General features: G+C 37.3%; 1 protein-coding gene across 11 annotated transcripts in view; it reads right to left on the bottom strand.

Moving 5' to 3' along the window:
* Positions 1-24,871, bottom strand: part of eps15l1a (epidermal growth factor receptor pathway substrate 15-like 1a) — a 278,411-nt gene that overhangs the window by 77,768 nt on the left and 175,772 nt on the right. For all 11 annotated transcript variants that reach the window (XM_051934981.1, XM_051934982.1, XM_051934983.1 and 8 more), the window contains 3 exons: positions 11,288-11,427; positions 9,656-9,704; positions 4,477-4,559 (listed from right to left, as the gene is read on the bottom strand). In XM_051934981.1, coding sequence (XP_051790941.1) covers positions 4,477-4,559; positions 9,656-9,704; positions 11,288-11,427 — 272 coding nt within the window. The remainder of the gene's footprint in view (positions 1-4,476; positions 4,560-9,655; positions 9,705-11,287; positions 11,428-24,871) is intronic.

Below are 24,871 nucleotides of genomic sequence, written 5' to 3'. Positions count from 1 at the left end.
AGGAATGAAGGTCAGTAGGAACACCAACAGAATACATGTGTGTGAATGAGAGGAAGGTCAGTGAAATGGTGAGGATGCAGGGAGCAGAGCTGGCAAAAGTGGAGGAGTTTAAATACATGGGATCAACAGTTCAGAGTAACGGGGATTGTGAAAGAGAGGTGAAAAAGTGAATGCAAGCAGGGTGGAATGGATGGAGAAGAGTGTCAGGAGTGATTTGTGACAGACGAGTATCAGCAAGAGTGAAAGGGAAGGTCTACAGGACGGTAGTGAGACAAGCTATGTTATATGGGTTGGAAAAGGTGGCACTGACCAGAAAGCAGGAGACAGAGCTGGAGGTAGCAGAGTTAAAGATGCTAAGATTTGCATTGGGTGTGACGAGGATGGACAGGATTAGGAATGAGGATATTAGAGGGTCAGCTCAGGTTGGACGGTTGAGAGACAAAGTTAGAGAGGCAAGATTGCATTGGTTTGGACATGTGCAGAGGAGAGATGCTGGGTATATTGGGAAAAGGATGTTAACGATAGAGCTGCAGGTAAGAGGAAAAAAGGAAGACCTAAGAGAAGGTTTATGGATGTGGTGAGAGAGGACATGCAGGTGATGGGTGTGACAGAGCAAGATGTAGAAGACAGGAAGATATGGAAAGAGATGATCCGCTGTGGCAACCCCTAACAGAAGCAGCCGAAAGAAGAAGACGACAACTCCACAACACAAAGCTACTAAGTACAAAGTAACCATCTGTGTTGACCAGTATGAAACAAATACAAAAGATGAGTATAGTTACACTATTCTTCAGAATATTAGAAAAATTTTGATGAGAGAAGGCCAATTGGCTCAACAAACTCATCAATCACCTTGATTGTCCAAAATAACATCAAGTTGAGATTTAAACACAAATCTCAACTAAATGTTATTTTGGACAATTACCTTTTCAATACCTACTGTTCCTCACTTTGATGTCAGTTTAACGTATTCATCTTTTAAAATAGCTAAACAGTTAAAATGTATGTCATATTTATCCTAAATTGTGCTCATACTCAGAAAGCTAAGAGTTCACACGGGTGCCTGCATTTGTTGTCTGCAACTAGCTACACTGCCATTGACGGACATCCTCAACCCATTAATAAAACCAAAAATTTAACCACTCCTTCTGTTCTTGAAGAATATTATATGAAAAGAAACCACAGAAAAAAATGGGCATACATGTATAATATCAACCGAACAACTAGTGCTCTCTGCCACACCCAGTGTATACTACATACAACAAAATGCTCCACAAGACAAAGTCGCACAGAAGAAAATGACTATTTGTGTTGACCAGTATGAAAGAAATATGAAAATTAAACATAGTCACATTGTTCATTCAAATATTAGAACAATTGTAACAAGTTAAAGCCATTCACCATCCAAAATATATATATATATATATATAATTCTTGGAGCTTTTTTAATTTCATAATTAAGGATAACAGTTGTAGCGGAAAGCTGAAAAAGAGATAACGTGAACATACACAATATGAATAAAAGAAACACCCTCTTGCACTAACTCCTCAGCAAAGTGGTGGGTAGAGTGGTGGCTCTGAGGTTAAGGATCTGCGCTGGTATCCAGAAGGTTGCTGGTTCGAATCCCTGTCACTGCCAAAAGAGATCCTACTCTGTTGGGCCCTTGAGCAAGACCCTTAACCTGTAATTGCTCCAGGGGCGCTGTACAATTGCTGACCCTGCGCTCTGACCCCAAGGGGTATGCGAAAACTAACAAATTCCTAATACAAGAAATTGTATAAGGCGAAATAAAGAACCAAAAAAAAAAAAGAGGGCCAAATCCCTTATGAAAGTTTACTTGGATCGGATTATAGTAAATACTAAACAAAAAAGAGGAGGATCACCAGGATGACCAGATTGTACAAAATGAGGAACTCTGTTGTTAATGGAAACTTAATGCATGTCACTTTCTAACACTGGACATGACAGCCTAATCTTTCCTTTGTATTCATGGCACCTCAATACCCTAAGAGCCCTTTATCACTGCAGTAAGGAGCAAGCCTTGAAAATTATTATATGCTCATTTTTGGTCAAGGAAACTGTAAACTGCTCTTAAGGTTTATCAATGCTAAATAATTGTGTTACTGCTTACTAAAAGCCAAAGACAACACTTTGAAAAAGGATCATTTTCATTTCAAAAAAGAGTTTACCTTTTGAAGAACATTTTTTGAACTGACTTAAACGTTTTTATTTTAATAAAATGCCTATGAATATTTTAAATATCCTATGCTTGCATTAATTTTCAAAGCAAATTGTTAGCAATTCAGAATTTTTCATGTGTCATACTGAGAATAAAGACATTTTAAAGAGGCGCACCATTTTAGTTTGAACAGTTTAAAAAGGCTGCACCTGTTGATATACGTTTTACAGAGTTATTCAATAGCTTAAATGCTGCATAATTTTTAAAAATTTTTTCTTAGTCTTTTAAAGCTTCCAAGTTTATCTTCTTACAACAAAGCAATATTGTGAGACATTGAAATTATATGCCTTTTTTATTATTTTTTAATTAGATCAATTTAAGATAACAAGAATGCTGTGAAATAAGTTGTATGGAACGGCATTGCAGTATAAAAGGTTCAACACATAGCTAATCCTTATAACAGAGTAATATGAAATGTCTTCAGCTGCAACAGTTATACAGTATGCTATGCTACAATAATACATTTTCAGTCTGGATTTATTGGTGAGACTGATGGTCCTTCTCTAGTTATAACTCTGACTTCAAGGTAAGGCACTGTAGTTATTTTAGATATGGCAGGCACTCGAGGGCTGATGGCCACTCCAGCTGAGTGAGCTGGGAGCTGGAGTGGCTGGAACGCTGCTCAGTTGGAGCGACTCATCAAAGAGAGGCAGCACAACTGCAGGGGAGTGAGAGGCTCAAAGAGGCAATTTGTGGGTAGTGCAATGGACCACAGGGATGAAAGCCTGACAACGGGAGGCTTGATGGGGTGTCCTGCCAGGAGCCAGAGAGAGATACAAGGGCCTGAGAAAGGGGCAATGTGGAAGGATGGTTGAACTACAAGATGAGGCACCTCCTTCTCTGCAAGGACCAGTTAGGGTTACGTCAAGGAGACGTCAGCTTTTAAGGAGTGCACCCGGGTTCACGGTTTTTAAGGACAGTTTCCTGCCATGTTTATAATCTCATTTGTTTTAAAGGATCATTTATTTATGGAAATTTTTGCAATGCACAATTATTGGGGCACTGTCTGTTTAACTGTTTTTAATAAAAGCACTGAGCACCTTCTGCACCGACCCCTTCCAATGCATTGTGTGTTTGTCCATATCCACAGGCTCATCCCGGTCATGACTATTAACAGTGTCAGGTTCAAAAGGCTCCCAAAACAGAAGTGGGAACATGGAGCTGACCCGCACCATCACAACCATCTAGCCCAGCAGTTCTCAAACTGGGGTCCGCGGTCCCAAAGCGGTTTCGGTGGGACCGTGAGAAATAATTGCATATTTATACTATTTATATTTTTATAATTATTAACCTTTACCATCCGAGGGGAAGTAAGTGTCTGAGCTCTGTCGTTTCCCCCACCACCTAGACCCGACCACTAATCCGCTGTTCCGTTATTCGCTGCCACCGCATTGTTTTCCCACCGTTATCGCTCGGCACAAACCAGCCCTTATTATTTTTATCATAATCAAAAATTACTGCGGTGGGTTGGCACCCTGCCCAGGATTGGTTCCCTGCCTTGTGCCCTGTGTTGGCTGGGATTGGCTCCAGCAGACCCCCGTGACCCTGTGTTCGGATTCAGCGGGTTGGAAAATGGATGGATGGATAATCAAAAATTATCGATTCTTTCGTAGAATCAAAACACTCGCGAAAAGTTTTCGTATATTTTAGAAGCAAATAAGAGTGCTAAAGGTGGATACAGATAATCAACAAACAACATATTTTACATTTTTTGTGTTTTTAAGTAGTGAAATTGTCCGCTTGATGCAAATGGTTAAGACAAAGCAGATGCATCCTTCCCATTAAAAGTTTAACTTAAATTTAACAACTAAGATGTACGTAATATTTTCTGAATAAATAATTGTTTGTCAAAAAATGTTTTATTCACAGCAGCCTGTACCTACGCAGTGCCGCACAGTGGGTATGTAGCACCCTTGTGCAAAGTATTTGGTGCCCCCAATTTTCTTGAAATAATATTGATTTTTTAATTTTTAATAAAAGGGTCCGCGAGCCATCGAACAATTTTTAAAGGGACCGCCACGCAAGAAATTCTAAAGAAGTTTGAGAACCGCTGATCTAGCCGAATAAGATGGACAGATTTTTGGACATAATGGCCTGGTTCATGTCCCAACTGTCTGAATGTACTAACTGTATGGAAATAATCAATTTTTTTATGTGTTTATTACTCTGAATACTGAATTCCAGTAAATAAATCACATCAACTAAGTCCTCCTATTTTAAATCCCAGCATGCTTACCTTTGACATTTGGCTAAAGTCAGCAAATCCACCTGTGCTTCCAAAGGTGCTGCTTCCAAAAGGGTCAATTGTTCCAAATGGATCTATGGGGATGAAAAATAGGAAATTCAATTTTAACCAGTCGGGATGAAAAATAGGAAATTCAATTTTAACCAGTCTAAGATGAATATTTCCCCCTCGTAAACTTCCAAGGTGAATGGTCAGAAAACATAGTGCTGCAAAACCTGCTCTGCCTGAAATAAGTGCTTGTGAGACTGAAAAATCCAACAAGATCAACTTTGCGCTGGATGCTTTTTTACTATATTTGATTGGGTATAGAGGATGGGTAATCTGTTGTCAAAAATAAGTTAAGAGATGTAAACATGTGTAATATCACCTTTATTATCATTTTTTTCAGGAGAGGTCTAAAATTAAGATTAAAAGCAATATATGCTTTAAAGCTCGTAATATAGAAAGGTAAAATTTTGGTTAGACAATCAATCAATGTCCAGTGTCCAGAATAGCTTGTATAATGAACATGAGACCAGATATCTGTACAAGACACTCCGCAAGTGAATACTCTGACACAAGCTGATTTGTGTGGATAAGAATTTGAGACCTGAGTGAAGGTTTGGGGCATTAAAAATAAACAATACATTTTCATAAGATTTGAAATCCCAACATGCAAATAATTTTGTCATCACAAAATCTTTGATGAAGAAAGACATACAGAATATGAGTATGCTCTCCAATGAAAAATATCTGTTCTTGAACAAGGCCATCTACACTTTCTTAAGTCAAGCCATCGGTAAAGTAAAGTAAGGTTTAAGGTGAACTAAGAAATGGTATACACACAGAGACGTTTTTTTCAGTGCTCATTTTAAAAACATACTTATCAAACACCAGCTTCCTCTTTTTCCCCTTAGGCAGTACCACAATGTATAAAAAATTTTTTATCATACCATTCTAACTCAAGAATTTAATTTTAATATGTTATCTATAAAAAAATTAGCTCTATAATTTGTCAACCAATATAGAAAATTGGCATGTTTTGCTGGTGAACGTATACATTTTCTTATTGCTGTTTTGCAGTTAACTTAAAATAACTTGACAAGAATTATAATACTATCCAATACAATATTACCAATTTTAAATGACCAACGCGCAGCACGACAAGCAGAACACGCAGCTGGGCAGCAGCAAGCCAGCAGCTGATCCGACCGCATCTCCTTAGCGTGTGTTTATCTCCCCCTTCACAAAGTGAGTGACAGAGACGTGAAGTGGCTGGCGCCCTGGGGGTGGGCGAGCGAAGCGAGCAGGGGGCTAGGCCGCCTAGTCTTAAAATATAGAGCTTATAGAGTTCTACAACTAGTACTGAAATGTTTAAAACTAGATGGCTGCAAGGTCTTACAGTACACAGCCATGTCCATCTCATTGCAGAGATGCTTAATAGACTTGAGACCTAGGGACTGTGTAGGCAAATGAAACAAGATAAACTCTTTTTCATGTTCCCAAGACCATTTAGTGACAATGACGGCCCTTTGACAGGGTACATTATCATGTTGGAAGTGCTTATCCGAGACTGGATAAACTGTAACCATGAAGGGATGAACTCGGGCAGCAAATAAGTTAAGTTTTAAATCTATCTATTATAATAAAAAAATCCTGGGATGAGATGAGACTTTTTAGCCTGGTATGAGACAAGAATTTTTCAGAGAGATACTTTCACATCCCGCAAGATGAGACTTTGTGCCAAGAGATTTAACCACTCCTGGGGCTGGAAATAAAAGACAAAGAGTAGATGACAAAGTAGAACGTCGTAAAGAATTAAAAAATGTTAGCGCAGTATACATGCAGAGCAGGTTAAAGATAATGAAACTACTAAAATTTTGAAAGTCTCAAAAAAAAATAGTAAAAATCACATTAGCGCAAACAAACGGAAATTATTACTCTGTGAAATAATGGAACTGCGAAAACAGATCGAATATATTGTTCAAATTTAAAATTTAAGTCAGAGACTTGTAGATAGTCTAATTCGTGTTGCCATCAGGAAAAAGTAGTGTTTCTTCCCAATGAAGAGGCGTATCCGCAAGAATTAAAAGATCTGTTGACTGGTGAAAGTGAAATCTACATGCGCAAGTGGCAAAGACGCCACGTGGCTGGCATGTAGTGCAGGCCAGAGGGGGGTTGGGGGGTTGGAGGGGGGATGGTTACTACTACCCCCTAGTAGTGTCAAAAATTCAAAATGCTCTTAGGCATTTGGTTAGGATATGGCTTGAAGATGGCTATCAAAAGGTACTACCCCACATGTACAAGTTGAAGAGTGAACTGGCAGCCTTGGAAATTAATTTGAAAGTTCACTTTTCTAGAAGTTTATGTATTACGTGCAGCCCTTACCTGGATAGTATTTTTTTTTTTAACATTTCCACACAGTGACTGTGTCACTAACAGTTTGGATATGTTACTTAATGTTTTCCAAAGTCAATTTACTAACACAAAAATGACTTGTCAGCATTTGTAAATACCGCCCCGATGGCTTAATCATTCTTTCTCAGAGAAGAAATTAGAAGATGAAAAGTAGAATATGACGACCATTCAAAGTTAGTGGAAAAAGTGACACCACCATCTGAAAATGTAACACAGCTAGTTATACTATCATGGGATATCAGCTTTCATAATAAATTATCAGAATGTAGTCTTCCCTCAGTGTTTTTTGCTATGTTGCAAATGAATATCCTGCACTTGCTGGCCATGGTTGACTGCACTCTTTCACAAGCCACTGACTTCAGTAGCAAAAAAAAAAATTAAAAAAAACTCAGGTTTCTAATTTAAAAGGACATCAAATTGTAAGTTTGATAAATTCATTTCATCGTATTTGAATTGTATAGTCTCAAACTGTTATTTCTGATAAGAATAGCATACATATTTTATCTATTACAGTATATACACAGTATTTAAATTGTGGCATTATATTTACTGTTATTTATTAATGTGTAACATTCAGAGGAGAACTTTGTTAGTTTGTATTACAATTACAACTATAAAGGGTCATTAAACAAGGATAAAAATGTGTCCAAAGGCCAGAAATGTTGAGAACCACTGATATAACGTATCTTATATCCTGTAATTCAGGCTTTCAAACCACCTCTTTAGTACTTATTTAGGAAACCACCTAACTAATTAAAGTGTCCAAGAACAGTCCAGTCATCTAACTATTTCATTGACAGCACCCATGTTCTGTCCAAGGTTATTATAGTTAACGAAAAATAAAATCAAAACTGAAACTATTATTAAAAAAACATTTTCATAAACTGAAATAAAATAATTAAGAAAACCGAAACAAAAAACTAAAACTAAACTATTAAAGTAATTGGAAGGACTAACTGAAATAAAATAATAATTTACTAAAAATATGTTTAGTTTTCGTTTTTGAATGAATATTTTTACCCTTAGTCTTTAACATTTGTAACTTTTAACTTTAAAGCAGAAAGTCATCCACCGTGATCCGGCTGCATATGTTCATCCAGTGAACGGTGGCTTGTGATGGAGGGCGGCTGTTCACACAGTATTTGTGGTGACAGAGCGAGCTGACTATGGGCGTGTAAAGTGTGTGAAATAGAAAGTGATTTACATGCCACCTTTCTTTGTGCTTATTGTATATCAAGATGTAAATCGAACGCCTTAAATCGTAATGTGCTGGTCAACAAAACCTTTACTGTATAGACAGAAAAATCACGAGTGTATAACGTTTCAGTTTATTTCTCAGGTGCCTGCTTTTCATTGACAGTAAACCTGCCACTTTGCATAAGATAAATTGTTTTTACTTTCTTGTATATGAAGTATAGAGAAAGTATAGTAATCATGAAAAAATTCGACCTCGAGATTTTGATGAATCTCGATGTTTTAGACCTCCCGAAGTCCAAACATACAGTTTTTTGGAATTATGTCTGCGTGTGTGTAAACACGGTAACTCAAAAAAGCAACAAGATAGATGGATGAAATTTGCCATGTTGTTGTTATACCAAAATTGTACATTTGTATTAACTTTTGGGCCAAATCCATCAACCAGAAGTGGTATTTTTACCTGAACACATTCTTGATATTTTTTTTTTTATTTATGCAGTTGCATAGTCCGATTTATTCAACTTTACTTTTATGATAATTGTTCAATATACTATTAATTTGATTTGATTTGTTGTGGATGGTTCTTTTAATGTAGATAATATAAAAAATAACCATTGTCTTGCGGTTTACTCCTCAAATACCCATCCCCATATCTGAGTACTGTAAGTAAGTTTAGGGGAGACCACTCCCAATTTTTGAAAATAAAACAACACTGATCGAGAGACTGACTAGGTCATCATACAAGATCAGCATATTGTTACTGACCAATCACTTTTGCAAACCATATATTGTAGTAAGCTTCCACTAACATTAAACACATATCCAAATCTGTTAAATGTACAGTTCTGTCTGATCGTGACACAAAACTAAACTCTATAGGAGCTCCATGCCATAATTACTAAAACTAAAACTTAAACTAATAGATATACTGTATATACTCGAATATAAGCCGAGTTTTTCAGCACCCAAAATGTACTGAAAAACGTCACCCTCGGCTTATATTCGAGTCAGGTCCTGCTGCGAGAGAGACAGACAGACACATACACACGCATGTGAGAGAGAGACACACACGCGTGCACTGCGCGAGAGAGAGACACACACACATGTGCACGCCGAGCGCGAGAGAGACACACACACACACCATGTGAGAGAGAGAGCTGGCCGCATAAGGCAAAGAAGGCAGTTAAAGAATGCACGGGGCTTGTTTTTAAAAGATTTAAATTAATATACGGTAATTTTACTGGTATTTATTTTGATTATTGAAACTTACCAGTAGCTGCTGCATTTCCCACTCTAGGCTTATACTTGAGTCAATAAGCTTTTCCAGTTTTTGTAGGTAAAATTAGGTACCTCAGCTTATATTCGGGTCGGCTTATACTCGAGTATATACAGTAAAAAAAATTTGTGTGTGTGTGTGTGAAATAAAAACAAGTAAAACTAAAAATACACGATGAAGGAAAACTAAAATTAAACTGAATTTCCAAGTAAGGTCAGAAAAAAATATAGAAATAAAAACTAATATAAAAAGGCAAAACTATAATAACCTTGGTTCTGTCAGACTGAAATGTGTGCCTACCTGGTCCTTTAGTCGTTGGGGCGAAGGGATCAGCATTTGAGAAATGGGACTGAAAAAGAAGAACAGCAAACCATTATTTACAGTACAAAAAATGTTCATACTTAGCTGCTCCCTATTGGAACAACAGTCAATACTAGGGTAAGAAAGAAGAACCCCTGCAGCACCCTTTCTAAGGTCATTAGTGTCATGAGGATTTTGGTTGAGGTGTCTAAGGCCTAGTCCACACTTGCATGGTTACATTTAAAAACATATATATTTTTTAAATTAGACATCCCTACAACACTGATACGTTTTTGACCACTATAAGTATTGTTTTGATAACATTCTCCAATAAGGAAGTCTTTTCTTGCCAAAATTAAATGCAATCCAATGTAATTACATTGCAATGTACATTTTAATCACATCATAATTAAAAACATATCAACCAAATTTTTGACTGCTTTTCACTATGACACTCAATTTTTATTTCAGTTCATGCCACAGATTGCATGTCATAACTAATATCAAAGCAAACGTATTCCATTTCACCTAGCAGCTGCTCTGAGTGTACTGCACTTTGATTCAAGACCACATGTAAATCATGCCAAAACTGAATGTAATCAAATGACCAAATAGGGCCAAAGTGCAAATGGTGACAACAGTTGGGGTAAAAGGTGTTTCAATCACAAGTGTGCTCATCCTGTGCTAAAAATGGGGAATGCGGAGTAGATAAGGCAGGGGATCCATAGTCTCATTGGACAGGTGGAATGCTAATGATGAAAATGAAGATTTCATTTTCTTCCGTGTTGACAGGGATGGTCAACAAGAGAATTTCTAACTGCTACAGTAACAACCTTAAAATGCATTTAAGACCTTATGTCAAGGAGAGCTGCAGCCTGCAATTATGCAGATCATAAACTGGGGAGTCCACACTCCAATATTGCCCTAAATAAGGTTTGTAAATACCTGCAGATGGAGATGACAGTACTGGCTATAGCTTAACTTCTTGACCTATCAGTCAGGACTATGACATAAACAATTTTATATAAGGCAAGCATAACACATTAGTTAGACAACTTATAATAAGATAATATTTTTCAGCGAAGCCTAAAACATGCTTCTTAGCATTTCAGTTAATCACTCCACATTGTCTAAACTTATGTTTGCCGCCAGAACACAGAAATGTGGAATGACCCTTGCCCCAACTTTTGATGCTGACTGGTCATTTGATTACATCAATTTCTGGCATGATTAATGCCTCATCTTAAATCAAAATGCAAAACACTCGAAGCAGCCACAGAGCAAAGAGTAATACATTTGCTTTGATCGTAGTTATGACACAATCTATGGACATGAATTAAAGTGCAATACACATTTGTACTACACTTTAAATTGATACTAAAATTGCTTGCCACAGTAAAAATCAATCAACGATTCAGGACCTATGTTTTTAATTAGTTTGGGTATACAACTTAAATTACTATTATAAAAGATGATGAAGACTAGACCTTGCATGGCAACCTTCAAAATTGACAACTGATGACACAATCACTTTCTTAGACGAAGAGCAAGCTACTTTGCTGGGGATCTGTTTTACAAGCAAGTGGCTATTAAAAGCTCAAAGCAGTTGCCACATGTGCAATGCAGTCTTACCTTGGAGGGAAGTGTTGCACTTTTTATAAAGGGGTCTGATGACGTGAAGGGATCACTCTTTGTTGATTTTCGAAAGAAATCTTCTGTTGTGGAGCTCTTGAATGGGTCAGTTTCTTTGAAGGGATCACCACCAAAAGGATCTGTGATGTGTGAAAATAAACACAGAAATAAATTAAGGGCATTTACATGAGGCAAGACCTTTTGCTAATACAATACACACATGCACAAATGAACAGTGTTTTACAGCAGCACAGGAGAATACTTGATAACTTAAAACTTAAGGGCAAAGTAATCAAACCCATCTGAAAAGAAAAAAAAAAACAACTTCAGTTGGAATAAAAGTCAACATCGGAATAGGCAAAGAAACTAGCGGCACAATGTTGATTATCCAGCTGAAGTGAAAGCCTGAATAGAACAATTTTGTGGACCAACAGCTGAACTTCTCGGCAAGAATGAATTTTCTAAAGTTACTGAGGATAAAAAGATAATGATGAGCTCAGCGCTAGAAGTAAATTTAATCTTTTCCTTGTCTGTCAAAGTCATGTTTATATAGTATGTTGCATATCTTATAGCATGTATCCATTTTATTGTTACATGTTGGCATTAACAGTTGCATATCTTATAGCATGTATCCATTTTATTGTTACATGTTGGCACTAACAGTTTACAGAAACAGGAGGTATTAAAGAGGAACTTCATTTCCTTATGTACCAAACTAAAAATATTGGAACCCAATTGTGTCTGGCCTCTTACCAAGATGATATTGAGGAGATGTGGTCTATAACTGGTTAGAAAGCTGGTGTGCAAATAAAAGCATTGCATTTGTCAATAATTGGGGTCATAACTTAGAAAGGCCAGAATTTTTCAAGAATGATGGTCTTTATCCTAACCTGACAGGATATTTTATCCCAAAATATGAAAGCAGAAATCTCCAGCTGACCGATCAGAGTATCATCCAATCTGCAGCCTTCTCATCTTAAATTGCATGTTGTTGTTTATTCCACTTGTTTTTTTTTTCTGTATTTGCTACCTAGAATACCTGTTGTAGGGCATCTTATAAATTTAGCCTTGAAGTAAAATCTAAACCACTTGATGACCAGAAAATAAAGAGCACAATTAGACCAAGATTTAAAATTAGATCCTCCACTAGGGGTACCTATATTAGTAAATTAATTCAAATCAAAACAAAGTATAATACAAATTCAAAAATATATTTTCAGTTTAAAATTATGCTTGATAATTCTTTACTCTCTTGGAAAAAAAGCTGAATTGGTAAATGACATTATATTAACACTAGAATTACCAGAGCCTACGAAAAAACTCGTATATCCGGCCCACCTTAAATCGCTTCTTAAAACCTTTCTCACCTCTCCGCCAGCGTCTTTTGTCATCTAAATGTACTGATAAAGACAAGCTGCCAGCAGCCGGCTATTCCATCCCCCCAACGACTTAGAACGTAAACAAGCTTTTCCCAGCTCTTGCCTTGATTGATTATCTGGGAGTGAAGTGGAGTTTTAGAGTAGAAATAATAAGATTGTTATTTGGAACACACGCATTTCATATGTGTTGCATTTCTACAGTAATCTGTGTAAACACATTGTTAAAACAGAAACGGTTTACAATATTCTAGTAGCAAATGACAAAATGTAGGCATAAACTATATAATGTATGAAGCCTGAAGTCCAAATATCAAAGAAACACTTTCACAAAAGGTACAAAAAAAAGCCACCGCCAAAAAAACCCGCCTTAGTGTGAGACATTGACATGACTTAACTATCACTTCTTCTGTGGCATAACAGTATCAGTCGCTGACTGGGAGTCAGAAGGTCATGAGTTCGATCCTGCACAACTCCCATTTGAGAAGTGTTCTTATTTTCACTATTTTAGAATAAAATGATACATTTGATTTCAGTCTGTAACAGCCAGTGTAATTTATGATATTTGTAAAGGTTAGCTTTATTTTTTTAAAATTCACTTTTCATTGTCTCAGTCGCGTTCAGGATCCATCCCTACCGCCCCCCACCTGACACTGCTGTTTTTACATAAAGACGCGCTATAGTTCTGCAGTGTATCACGATACATATGACCGCGTGTTTTTTTCCCCCAGTATTGCCAGTCCCCACGTGTTGCTGTATGCTGTTTCTTTTGTACTCCAGGACATGCAGAGGAAAGCATAGTAAAGAGCAGTAACTTCAGCGCTATATGCAATCATCAGACACTCCCCATCTGACACTGCTAAAGCTCTGCAGTGTACTTGTGACTGCATTGTCGTACCAATGCTTGCGAACTGAAATGTCTGCATGCACTTTTTGTGGCATTATACGTGTATTTTTTGAGCATGCCCCTGTAGCTCAAACACAGGAACATATGTTGATGTAAAAGTATAACAAAACAAGTGCACTTTTATTCAAGACTATAACCGAAGAAAAAAGAAAGCAAGTTACAGTAGGTGGAATGCTAAGAACTAATGATTTCCATTCTGTGCTATATAACTGTTAACATTTGAATCTGATGATTGCATATAGCGCTGTCTGATTTAGTGTGCGCAAGAACATGCAGGTGGCCAGTTGCTGAGTGCTACAACGCACATTTTAAAAAAAGAAATAGACAAATATATGTGACGTTTTGAAGAAATCATTTTATGACGCGAATAGTACCAATCAGAAAACATCGTCAAAGTAATGCAATATTATTTGAAAACGAACAGCGTCAGGTTGGGTGTGAAGTTATACTGGCGCTGTTTGAGTCAGATCAGAAGCTGAATAAGCTGAAAAAGCTCCTGTTCTGACTCTAAGTAAAAAAGCATGAATTAATCAACAGAAATAACCGCGATTGACATTTTAAAGTTAACGATTTACAGTGCATACCAATTTATAAATTCAATGTCCATTTGAGGAAAAAAAACACTTTCTTCAAAGCTGGGAATTGAACTCGCGTCTCTGTGGCACAGTAAGGCAGTGGTGCTCCAAGTCAGCAAACAGTCCTTATAACTTATTTTTTCAAGATCCATAACACACAGACAAACAGAGCACTGTGTAATACAGAGACAGACAGGCAGAGATATACAAATAAACAGGGAAGGCACATGTACTGAAAGAAAAAAAAATCAACATGTGCGTTGTTTCTGCAGCACTGAATGAGCTCACCCACTCTAACATCACCCCTCCCCTGATCTGACTCTCTAAGTAACAGCACAAGTACAGACACAAATCAAGTGCATGTGTGTACTGTATAATATTAACAAAAAGAGCAGCTTACTACTGAAAACGGCAAACATAGGAGTGAGTGGGGATCGAACCAGGACTCTTGATTACACTTGGTTTGTGTCTGAACTTGCGCTGTTACTTAGAGAGTCAGATCAGGGGGAGGGGTGATGTTAGAGCGGGTGAGCTTATTCAGTGCTTTTTCTTTCAGTACATGTGCCTTCCCTGTTTGTTTGTATATCTCTGCCTGTCTGTCTCTGTATTACGCAGTGCTCTGTCTGTCTGTGTGTTATGGATCTTGAAAAAAATAAGTTATAAGGACAGTTGTTCATGTTAATTGCAGTCTCAATTGTTAAAAAAATATTTTAAAAGGAGCATCCCACATGAAAATATAACGATCTCATTACCTGACAGTCCATACCAATTTACAAATTTTATGTCCGTTTGAGGTTAAAAAGAAAAAAAAGAAGTAACACTTTATCCCCAGCGGGAAATTGAACTCATGTTTGCGAGGCAGAGAAAAGCTACGTTAAAAAGAAAAAAAAGAAGTAACACTTTATCCCCAGCGGGGAATTGAACTCATGTTTGCGAGGCAGAGAAAAGCTACTCGCTCTGAGAGGCAAATCTTAGCGCGCTACGCCACGGAAACTGTTACATGGTGTGTGAAGCTTTTGTGGAAGTGTTTATTTGATCTTAGGAACTCGGGCTTTACACATTTTATAGTTTATACCTACATTATGTAACATTTATTACTAAAATATGAAAAAGTTTCTGTTTTAGCAATGTGTTTACACAGATTACTATAGAAACGGAACACGCATGAAATGCATGTATTCCAAATAGCGATCTGTTATTTCTATTCTAAAACTCAGCAGTTCAGTCACTCCCAGGTAATCAAACAAGGCATGAGCTGGGAAACGTTCTGCGACGGTGGGGGATGGAATAGCCGGCTGCTCGCTGCTCCTCTTAATCGGCACATTTAGAAGACAAAAGAGAGGTGAGAACAGTTTTAAGGTGGGCCGGATCTACGAGTTTTTTCGTAGACTCTGGTAATTGTAGTGTTAAGTACAAAGCCTGGATTGAGACATCTTAGTGAAACCTGGCTTAGTAAATCTGATACTATTCCCTTAGCTGAGGCAGCACCAAATGGCTATACATTCTTTCGTAAATCAAGAGATACTGGTCAGAGGTGGTCTTGGGATACTTTTATGTGATTAAGTTTAACTAGATCTAAAAATTTAGGTGAATAAACATCATCTGATGCACATTTATTAGGTATTAACACGGAGTACAGCACAATAATAGTAATAATCTATGGAATGTGACAGCCTTTTATCTGAGTTAGTTATAAATTATAATCATAAAGTGTTGATGGAAGATTTTAATATATATTAAAACATCTTTCTCCATACCCGCAACAACAAAATTTAATCTTAAGCCAATGCCACACAAAAATACTTATCAATTACACAATCCAAACCAATCAATTGACCCGATCCAAGCCTGCATATATTTAGAGATGATTATAAGTGACCAATTTGTAAATATATACGTCATTATAAATATTAATAAAGAACTACATGAAGCAGCAAGTTAAAAACTGCAAAAGTAATTATCAATCTGAATTAGGGTTCATGAAAGAGGACTAATATTATGAATATGTTGCACTTCCTTAGCTCAGTATTAGGAGCTTGCAAAGTTCTATAAATGTTCTGCCTCAACAGATCAAAATGTATGAACAGAACTACCTATATATCTAACCATCTTTATGTTTAAATCTACACCACTTCATTTTGAATTTCAAACTTACATATACATACATATATACAGTAATCCCTCCTCCATCGCAGGGGTTGCGTTCCAGAGCCACCTGCGAAATAAGAAAATCCGCGAAGTAGAAACCATATGTTTATATGGTTATTTTTAGATTGTCATGCTTGGGTCACAGATTTGCGCAGAAACACAGGAGGTTGTAGAGAGACAGGAACGTTATTCAAACACTGCAAACAAACATTTGTCTCTTTTTCAAAAGTTTAAACTGTGATCCATGACAAGACAGAGATGACAGTTCAGTCTCACAATTAAAAGAATGCAAACATATCTTCCTCTTCAAAGGAGCAAACAAATCAATAGGGCTGTTTGCTTTTAAGTATGCGAAGCACCGCAGCACAAAGCTGTTGAAGGCGGCAGCTCACACCCCCTCCGTCAGGAGCAGAGAGAGAGAGAGAGAGAGAGAGAGAGACAGATAAAAAAAAATCAATACGTGCCCTTCGTGCTTTTAAGTATGCGAAGCACCGTACTGCATGTCGCTTCACGAAGCAGCTGCACAGAAGGTAGCCAACGTGAAGATAATCTTTCAGCATTTTTAGACGAGCGTCCGTATCGTCTAGGTGTGTGAACAGCCCCCCTGCTCAATCCCCCTACATCAGGATCAGAAAAAGTCAGCGCAAGAGAGAGAGAGAGAGAGAGAAAAGTAAGCTGGGTAGCTTCTCAGCCATCTGCCAATAGCGTCCCTTGTATGAAATCAACTGGGCAAACCAACTGAGGAAGCATGTACCAGAAATTAAAAGACCATTGTCCGCAGAAACCCGCGAAGCAGCGAAAAATCCGTGATATATATTTAAATATGCTTACATATAAAATCCGCGATGGAGTGAAGCCACGAAAGGCGAAGCGCGATATAGCGAGGGATCACTGTATATATATATATATATATATATATATATATATATATATATATATATATATATATATATATAAATAAATATATATACATTGTCACACACGTGTGAATAGGAGGCAGCTGAAGGGCTTGGAGAATAATGGTAACACACCTGCCCAGGGGGTGGCGGGGAGCACTAACGCTCTTTCTAAGTTCCATGCAGACCATTCCCGGGAAATCCCACCAGGAGCCACTGCCTTGACTCGGGACACGCCACTTCTGATCCCAGCCCCGAGGACGACATCACTTCCCCCAGACTTCCTATAAAGCCTCACTCCCTTCCTCTGGAATTCAGTTCTGCTTTGGACTCTGTCTTGTAAACTTTACTTGCTACCAACCTTTTTACTTTTTGCAGCCAGGAACACATTATACGGGTGGCTGCCCCAAACCTTTACAATGTCTCAGGTCTCTTCTTGTCACACATTGTCACTAATCTCATATCTCCCACTTTTAACAGCTATGTAATATCTTGAAACAGGCCTGGCTTGTTCCTTCTTTATGACTAGATGGTATTGTGGAGATCACAAGTGATTGTCTTCTACGGTTCTAGTTACTTTTAACCGTAATTTAACAAGAATTGACTGTTGCCAACATTTATTAAATGACACATCAATGCTTAGCCTTATCAACTGCCTGTTCCATTTTCTAGCTAAATAACTTCATCAAAATGACCAAACATGGTCCTTACTCTATTCTCTATTACAGTATGCTTACCTCAATGTTAGCATACTTCTCTGTTCATGTTCCTCTCTTCCTATCCTCTAGTACTTTTTTTTTTTTTTTTTAAATGTCTGTCCTGGACAATCTTCTATGAGCTATAGTAGCACCTTCTTTTCTGAATATACAGGTAGATCTTGGGTTGTGAACAAGTTCTAATTCTCAGGATGTTTGTAACCTGATTTTGTATGCAAGTTAGGACTTGCACTACAAATGTCCATTAACGGAAAAAATCATCAAAAATGTTTTATTACTTTCTTTACAGAAAAATGTTCCAGACTTACAAAAGTGAAGCGATATTACTATATATTAAATCACCAAGTACAAATAACTTTAAACTAACCTGAACCATGGGTATGTACTACCTGTGTTTAAACACTCCCCAGGTTTTGATCATAATATTGTACCCTATGGAGCTAGAAAAGGCATCACAATGGCACAAAAATCCACAACTAAGTGACTCTTGTGAGATGCATGTTGTCTCTTCTGAGGGGAAAAGTCAGGGTGTTGCTTCTTCCTCCTAGCGGTTTTACTCACTGAGAAAGCACAGCTGAGATGTGTGTTTAGGATGCTAGGAATCATAAGCAGCAGGTTCTACTGCTTAGCACAATAGTCAGTTGTCAATGTATACGTGACTGAGCTCATTTGGATGGCTGTACACAGTGCTGATAAACACATCTACTGAGGGTCAGCTCAGAGTGCAACCACCTTCATCCAGTAACTCCCAAAAAGGCACAGCTGGGATACACACTTTGGATGATGAAAATTACTTACATTTAGTTATTTGGCTGACAACTTTATCCATGGCAACTTACAACATTTATGACACAATTGATTACATTTCTACTTATTTTTTGATCTTCCAGTTGGAGCACAGGCAGGTCAAGTGACTTGCTCAGGGACACACCGTGTCAGTAGCGGGATTTGAACCCACAGCCTCGGGGTTTGATGTCCAAAGCCTTAACCACTATACCACACTGCCTGCCTTACAAGATTGTGTGTGTGTAGGTGTGTGTGTGTGTGGCTGGGGGGGGGGGGGCTCTACTGTTCAGCTAAATAACCTGGTGTTGATTTATCTACTTACCTGTGACAAAGCTCTTCTGCAAGCTGCACAATGTTTTACGTAAAGGAAAACTAAGGTATTGCGGCAAAGTATGTACTGTACTGCACTGTAATGTACTGTTTCAACATTAGGGATGGCTGCTGCATGTGTATCAAAAATAATTTTATTTTGTTCACAAAGAAGAAAAAACTGTGAAAGTTAACTGAAATTCAGATGAAAGGAAAAATTTTGAGATTTATGTTCCCTTCTGTATCTGTGAGTATTGTCATAAATTGAAACCAGCTTAACTCAAGACCCCGATCTGTATTTATTTTTGCTCTTTTTGCATACTGTTCTCTTCACCAAGCTTAAAATGTATTTATTCACTTTATTCTGTCATATACTACAGTTAGCTTCCTAAAATCTTCTTATTACAATGTCAGGCAAGAAGTAAGCAAGGTACATTTTTAAAGAATAACACATGGTGATTTTTTTTTTGTGGGTATACCGATTGCCCATTGTCCATTTGTTTTAGCAGATAACTGGCTCAATCCAGGATTGGAGCTTAGGCTAAGGTTCTGATTCACTGATCAGCTTAAACAGACAGCATCATGTTTCAAAAGGCCCTTAAAGTTACTAACAAAATTCTTTTTGGAATTAGTCTTCATTTTGAAATGCCAACAAGAAGTATTACCAGCATTACTAATAAAAGAAATAAAAAAAAAAAACAATAAGACAACCTTGTCTTCTCTCACTTTTGCATTCAGTTTACTGAGAAGTGCTCATATGAAAGCAGCAAAGACAAATAAATTCTCATCATGAGCGGCTAATAATAAATGAAGAGTGATAAGAGAAAATCTGGGAAAACCATCCAGGATTTTATTTTATTTTTTCACATTATTTCTGTGTCTAAAGCAGTAACCATTATAACACATCCTAGTCTGAATGTGTAGTTATAATGTTTTTTTTTTTTTTTTTTTATTAAAAAAGCTTAACAGAATAAAATAAACATTGTTCAGGGGTTGCCCAAAAAACCTGATAACACTTTCTATGCTTCACTTGAAATTAACAGGAAATGTCTGAAACGTATTTTGTGGTTAATCTGAAATGTCCCACTTGTTATTGCAGTGCCACAGAATAATGTACAGTATGTTCTGGTGCTTGTGCATCAGGTCCTTTAAAACAGCCTTGTGTGGTGTTGTGGAGGAGAAGGAAATATTAAACATTCACATGTGATTAACATTTGTATTTCCATCTATTTGGCGCCCTTTAGAGAAGCCATCCAGGGGAAAAGGTTTGGGAGTGACAATAAGGTTACATTGGACAACAAATTTTTTTTTTAAAGGTTTTAGTCCATGAGAAAATTTGAGTGATTATGACGGATAGATTCAAATTAAACACAAAAATAACTTCATATTGATAGTGCCATGTAGAAATTTGAAGAAACATCAAATTAACTTTAAGTGAATGTAATGTGGGTGGCATGGTGGTGCTACCACCTCCCAGTAAGGAGACCAGGGTTTGTATCCCATGAAGTTTGGAAGTTCTCCTTGGAGGTTAGGTGGATTGGTGCTGCAAAATTGCCCCTAGTATGCGTGTGTGAGTGTTCACCCTGCAGTGGACTGGTGTCCTGTCTACTAGGTTTTATTTCTGCCTTGTGCCTGATGAATAAGGCAGATAGGCTTCAGTTGCCACATGACCCTGCACTGGATAAATGAAGTATGAAAATGGATAGAGAAACAGTTGAATTTAGTGTGTTTAATTGCTTAATGATGAATAGACAAAGCATTAGCTCAACTGAGCTAAAAACATTTTACTTCTAACTTTTATTTACACTCAGGTTCTGATGTTTCTAGTTTCATCATCTAACAATAGTAAGCCTGCACTGATAAATTCCACTTGCTTTTCCATTTCTGCTATGTCCTGGTAAAACCTTTCACCATGTTTGTCAACAACTGAAACAAGTTTAGCAGGAGAGAAGCCCAAGTGTGAAGGGAAAAAATTAATCTCTATCAACATGCTGTACTTCATGATTTTGTATGCTTGAAAGTATGGTGTCAACCAGCTAGATGTAGTTTGGTGCTCGGTAGTTGCCAAGAAAATTTTTAACATTATCCTTACAATTTCCTTAGGCCAACTAGCAGATCTTCAAACTGCTTTTGCTATTGATCACATGTTTGATTTGTAAACCAACAAAAATGTCCTCCTTAATCTTAGCGTAAGTTATTAGTGGAGACATCTGTCTCAAATTCTGAAATATTTCACCTTCCTTGTTGATTGCTTTCACAAAATTTTTCATCAGTCCCAGTTGTATAGGAAGAGGAGGCAGAAAAATATTTGTTGGGCTGACAAATGTTTTATGTGGAACACTTTTCTGCCCACTTAACGGAGCGGCCCGTTCTTTGTAATTTAATAAGCCTGTCCCATTGGCAAATCAAACAGCAGCACTTGTTATATCTGAGACATTCCAGCTATAGTTGCACTGTATATGTATACATTGTGTGCACAATTATTAGGCAAAGGAGTATTTTGACCATATTATAATTTGTGTGCATATATTCCAACTCTAAGGTGTAGTGAGAATTATAGCAAAATGACACCTTTTATTGGCTAACTAAAAAGATTACAATATGCAAGCTTTCGAGGCAACTCAGGCCCCTTCTTCAAGCAAGATGTATAAACTTGAATGTTTATTGGACTTAAACATATCAGGTGATGTGTATTTGTGTAATGAGGGAGGGTGTTGCCTAAGGAGACCAATATCCTATATCAAGGTGTGCATAATTATTAGGCAGCTTGTTTTCCTCAGGCAAAATGGGCCAAAAAAGAGATTTAACTGACTCTGAAAAGTCAAAAATTGTAAAAAGTCTTTCAGAAGGATGCAGCACTCTTGAAATAGCTTAAGGTCTTATGTTGAATGTCTGTGTCCTACCTCATTTCTTCTTATCCTTTCCTATCCTTTTGTAATTATATTTATTTATATTTTGACACCGTAGGGACTGCACCTAATTTCATTGTATTTGTTACAATGACAATAAAGATATTCTGATTCTGAAGATATTGGGGCGTGATCACAGAATCATCAAATGTTTTGTTGCAAACAGTCAACAGGATCGCAAGAAACGTGTTGAGAAAAAAAGAAGCAAATTAACTGCCAAAGATTTGAGAAGACTCAAAAGTGAAACTACCAGTAACCCATTATCCTCCAGTGCTGTCATATTCCAGAACTGCAACCTACCTGGAGTGCCCAGAAGTACAAGGTGTTCAATGCTCAGAAACATGGCCAAGGTAAGGAAGGCTGAAACTCGACCACCACTGAACAAGATACATAAGTTGAAACGTTAAGACTGAGCCAAGAAATATCTGAAGACAGATTTTTTCAAAGGTTTTATGGACTGATGAGATGAGAGTGACTCTTGACGGACCAGATGGATGGGCCCGTGGCACAGAGCTCCACTTCGACTCAGACGCTACCAAGGTGGAGGTGGGGTACTGATATAGGCTGGTATTATTAAAGATGAGCTAGTTGGACCTTTTCAGGTTGAAGATGGACTCAAAAATCAACTCCCAAACCTACTGCCAGTTTTTAGAAGACACTTTCTTCAACCAGTGGTACAGGAATAAGATTGTATTTTTCAAGACAACCATGATTTTTTATGCAGGACAATGCTACATTGTATGCACCAAAGTACTCCACTGCATGGCTAGTCAGTAAAGGCCTTAAAGATGAAAGACCCTGACCTAAACCCTATTGAGAACTTGTGGACCCTTATTAAACAGGAGATTTACGGTGAAGGAAAACAGTACACCTCTCTGAACAATGTCTGGGAGGCTGTGGATGCTAATGCACAAAAAGTTGATCGTCAACAGATCAAGAAACTGACAGACTCCATGAATGGAAGGCTTATTATGACTGTTATTGAAAAGAAGGGTGGCTATGTTGGTCACTGATTTTTTTTTTCAGAAATGTCAGAAATGTTTATTTGTAAATTTTGAGTTGTTTGTTTATTATTCTCACTTTAACAGATGGAAATAAACAAGTATGATGGGAAAATTTTCGATTTTCCTTTAGTTGCATAATAATTCAGCATGCGAATAGTTGCCTAATAATTGTGCACATATATGTATTCCCCTGAGAATGTTCACACTCACATTTCCGTTGTAAAACTTTCAGATTTATTAAGATTTTGGATTGACTAATAGCACTGTATTTGTTACACATTAAAATTAAATTCTCAAAAACACAACTTGCCTAATAATTTTGCACACAATATACTTATAACAAAAGAGTAAATCAAAAAAATAGCCAATTGCAATGAAATGGTATGATAACGGAAAATTTCAATTGATTTTTTTTTTGATTAGCAGGCCAAAATCCTTAAGAGACTCACAAGAAGTGTTCAGGAAGCAAAATCTTGGTTGTTCACTGTTATTAAAGCAGTGGCTGTGAATAAAGGATTCAGGGTGATACAAGAACAAAATACATGCTCTTATTTCTTGCTGGCACAAATGTATTGAAGTTAAAGGAAATAAAAAAGGTGTGCAGCAAATACAGCTACTCATCCAATTAGCATGTTCTCACGATTCTACATAAATCATTAACAAAAAAAAAAAAAAAAAAAAAAGTTTAGTAAAGCTTTGTTGTCAACCCTCATACAATGTGGCATGCAAATGTGTGGGCTCCTTGCTTAATATGTTTGTTACTGTGAATAGTTAAGTGATCAGAAGATGAACTGATCATCAAAAGGCATACAGTTACAGATTACACATTTCTTTAATATTTTAAGTAAGATTACACTTTTATTTTCATCATTCAGAAGATACAAAATATTTAAAAAAATGAAAAGCGCCTGAAGCAAATGTTTGGGTACCCTACATGGTCAGTATTTAGTAAGAGCCCCTTTGGCGAGTATCACAGCTTTTAAACACTTTTTATCACCAGCTAAGAGTCTTTCAGTTCTTACTTGAAGTATTTTGTCCTATTTGTCCTTGCAAAAGGCTTCAGATTCTGCCAAGATTCTTGGGACATTCTGCATGCACTGCTCTTTTGAGATGTATTCACAGATTTTCAATGATGTTTAGATCTGGGGACTGTGAGGGCCATGGCAAAACCCTCAGCTTTGCACCTCTTCAGGTATTCGATTGTAGATTTTGAAGTGTGTTTCAGATCATTACCTTGATGTAGGACACATATTTTTTTTTTTTTAAGTACAACTTTTTTTTTTTTTTTTTTTTACAGATGGTGTTATGTTTGCTTCCAGAATTTGCTGGTAATTATTTGACTCCATTCTTCCCTCTACCAATGACATGTTCCTGTGCCACTGGCTGCAACACAATACAACACAACACAACACAGTGCATGATTGATCCACCCAATGCTCAATAGTGAGACATGTTCTTTTTCTTGTGATTTGGCACCTCTATTTTTCTACAAACATACTTTTGCACATTGTACCCAAAAACGTTCTATTTTGACTTCATCAGTCCGCAGGACTAGTTTCCAAAATGCATCAAGCTTGCTCAGATGTACATTTGCAAACTTCAGGTGCTGAACGTTGTGGCAAGGATGCAGGAAAGGTTTTCATCTGCTGATTCTACCATGAGGGTCATATTTGTTCAGGTGTCGTTGCACAGTAGAACGATGTACCACCACTCCAGAGTCTGCTAAATCTTCCTGAAGGTCTTTTGCAGAAACACAGGGTTTGTTGGGGGGTTGGGGTTTATTTGACATTCCAACGAGCAATTTTTTCAGAAAGTTTTCTTGGTCTTCCAGAACACAACCTGACCTCCACCATTGCTGTTAACTGCCATTTCTTAATAATGTTACAAATTGAGGAAACACTTTGCTATCTTCTTATAGCCTTCTTCCACTTTGTGCGCATCAGTCACAGAATATATAG

The sequence above is a fragment of the Erpetoichthys calabaricus genome, chromosome 12, assembly GCF_900747795.2.
Source record: "Erpetoichthys calabaricus chromosome 12, fErpCal1.3, whole genome shotgun sequence".
In the NCBI taxonomy this organism is placed as follows: Eukaryota; Metazoa; Chordata; class Cladistia; order Polypteriformes; family Polypteridae; genus Erpetoichthys; species Erpetoichthys calabaricus.
The sequence above is the reverse complement of the archived record's forward strand: the minus strand, read 5'-3'. Positions and strand labels throughout refer to the sequence as shown.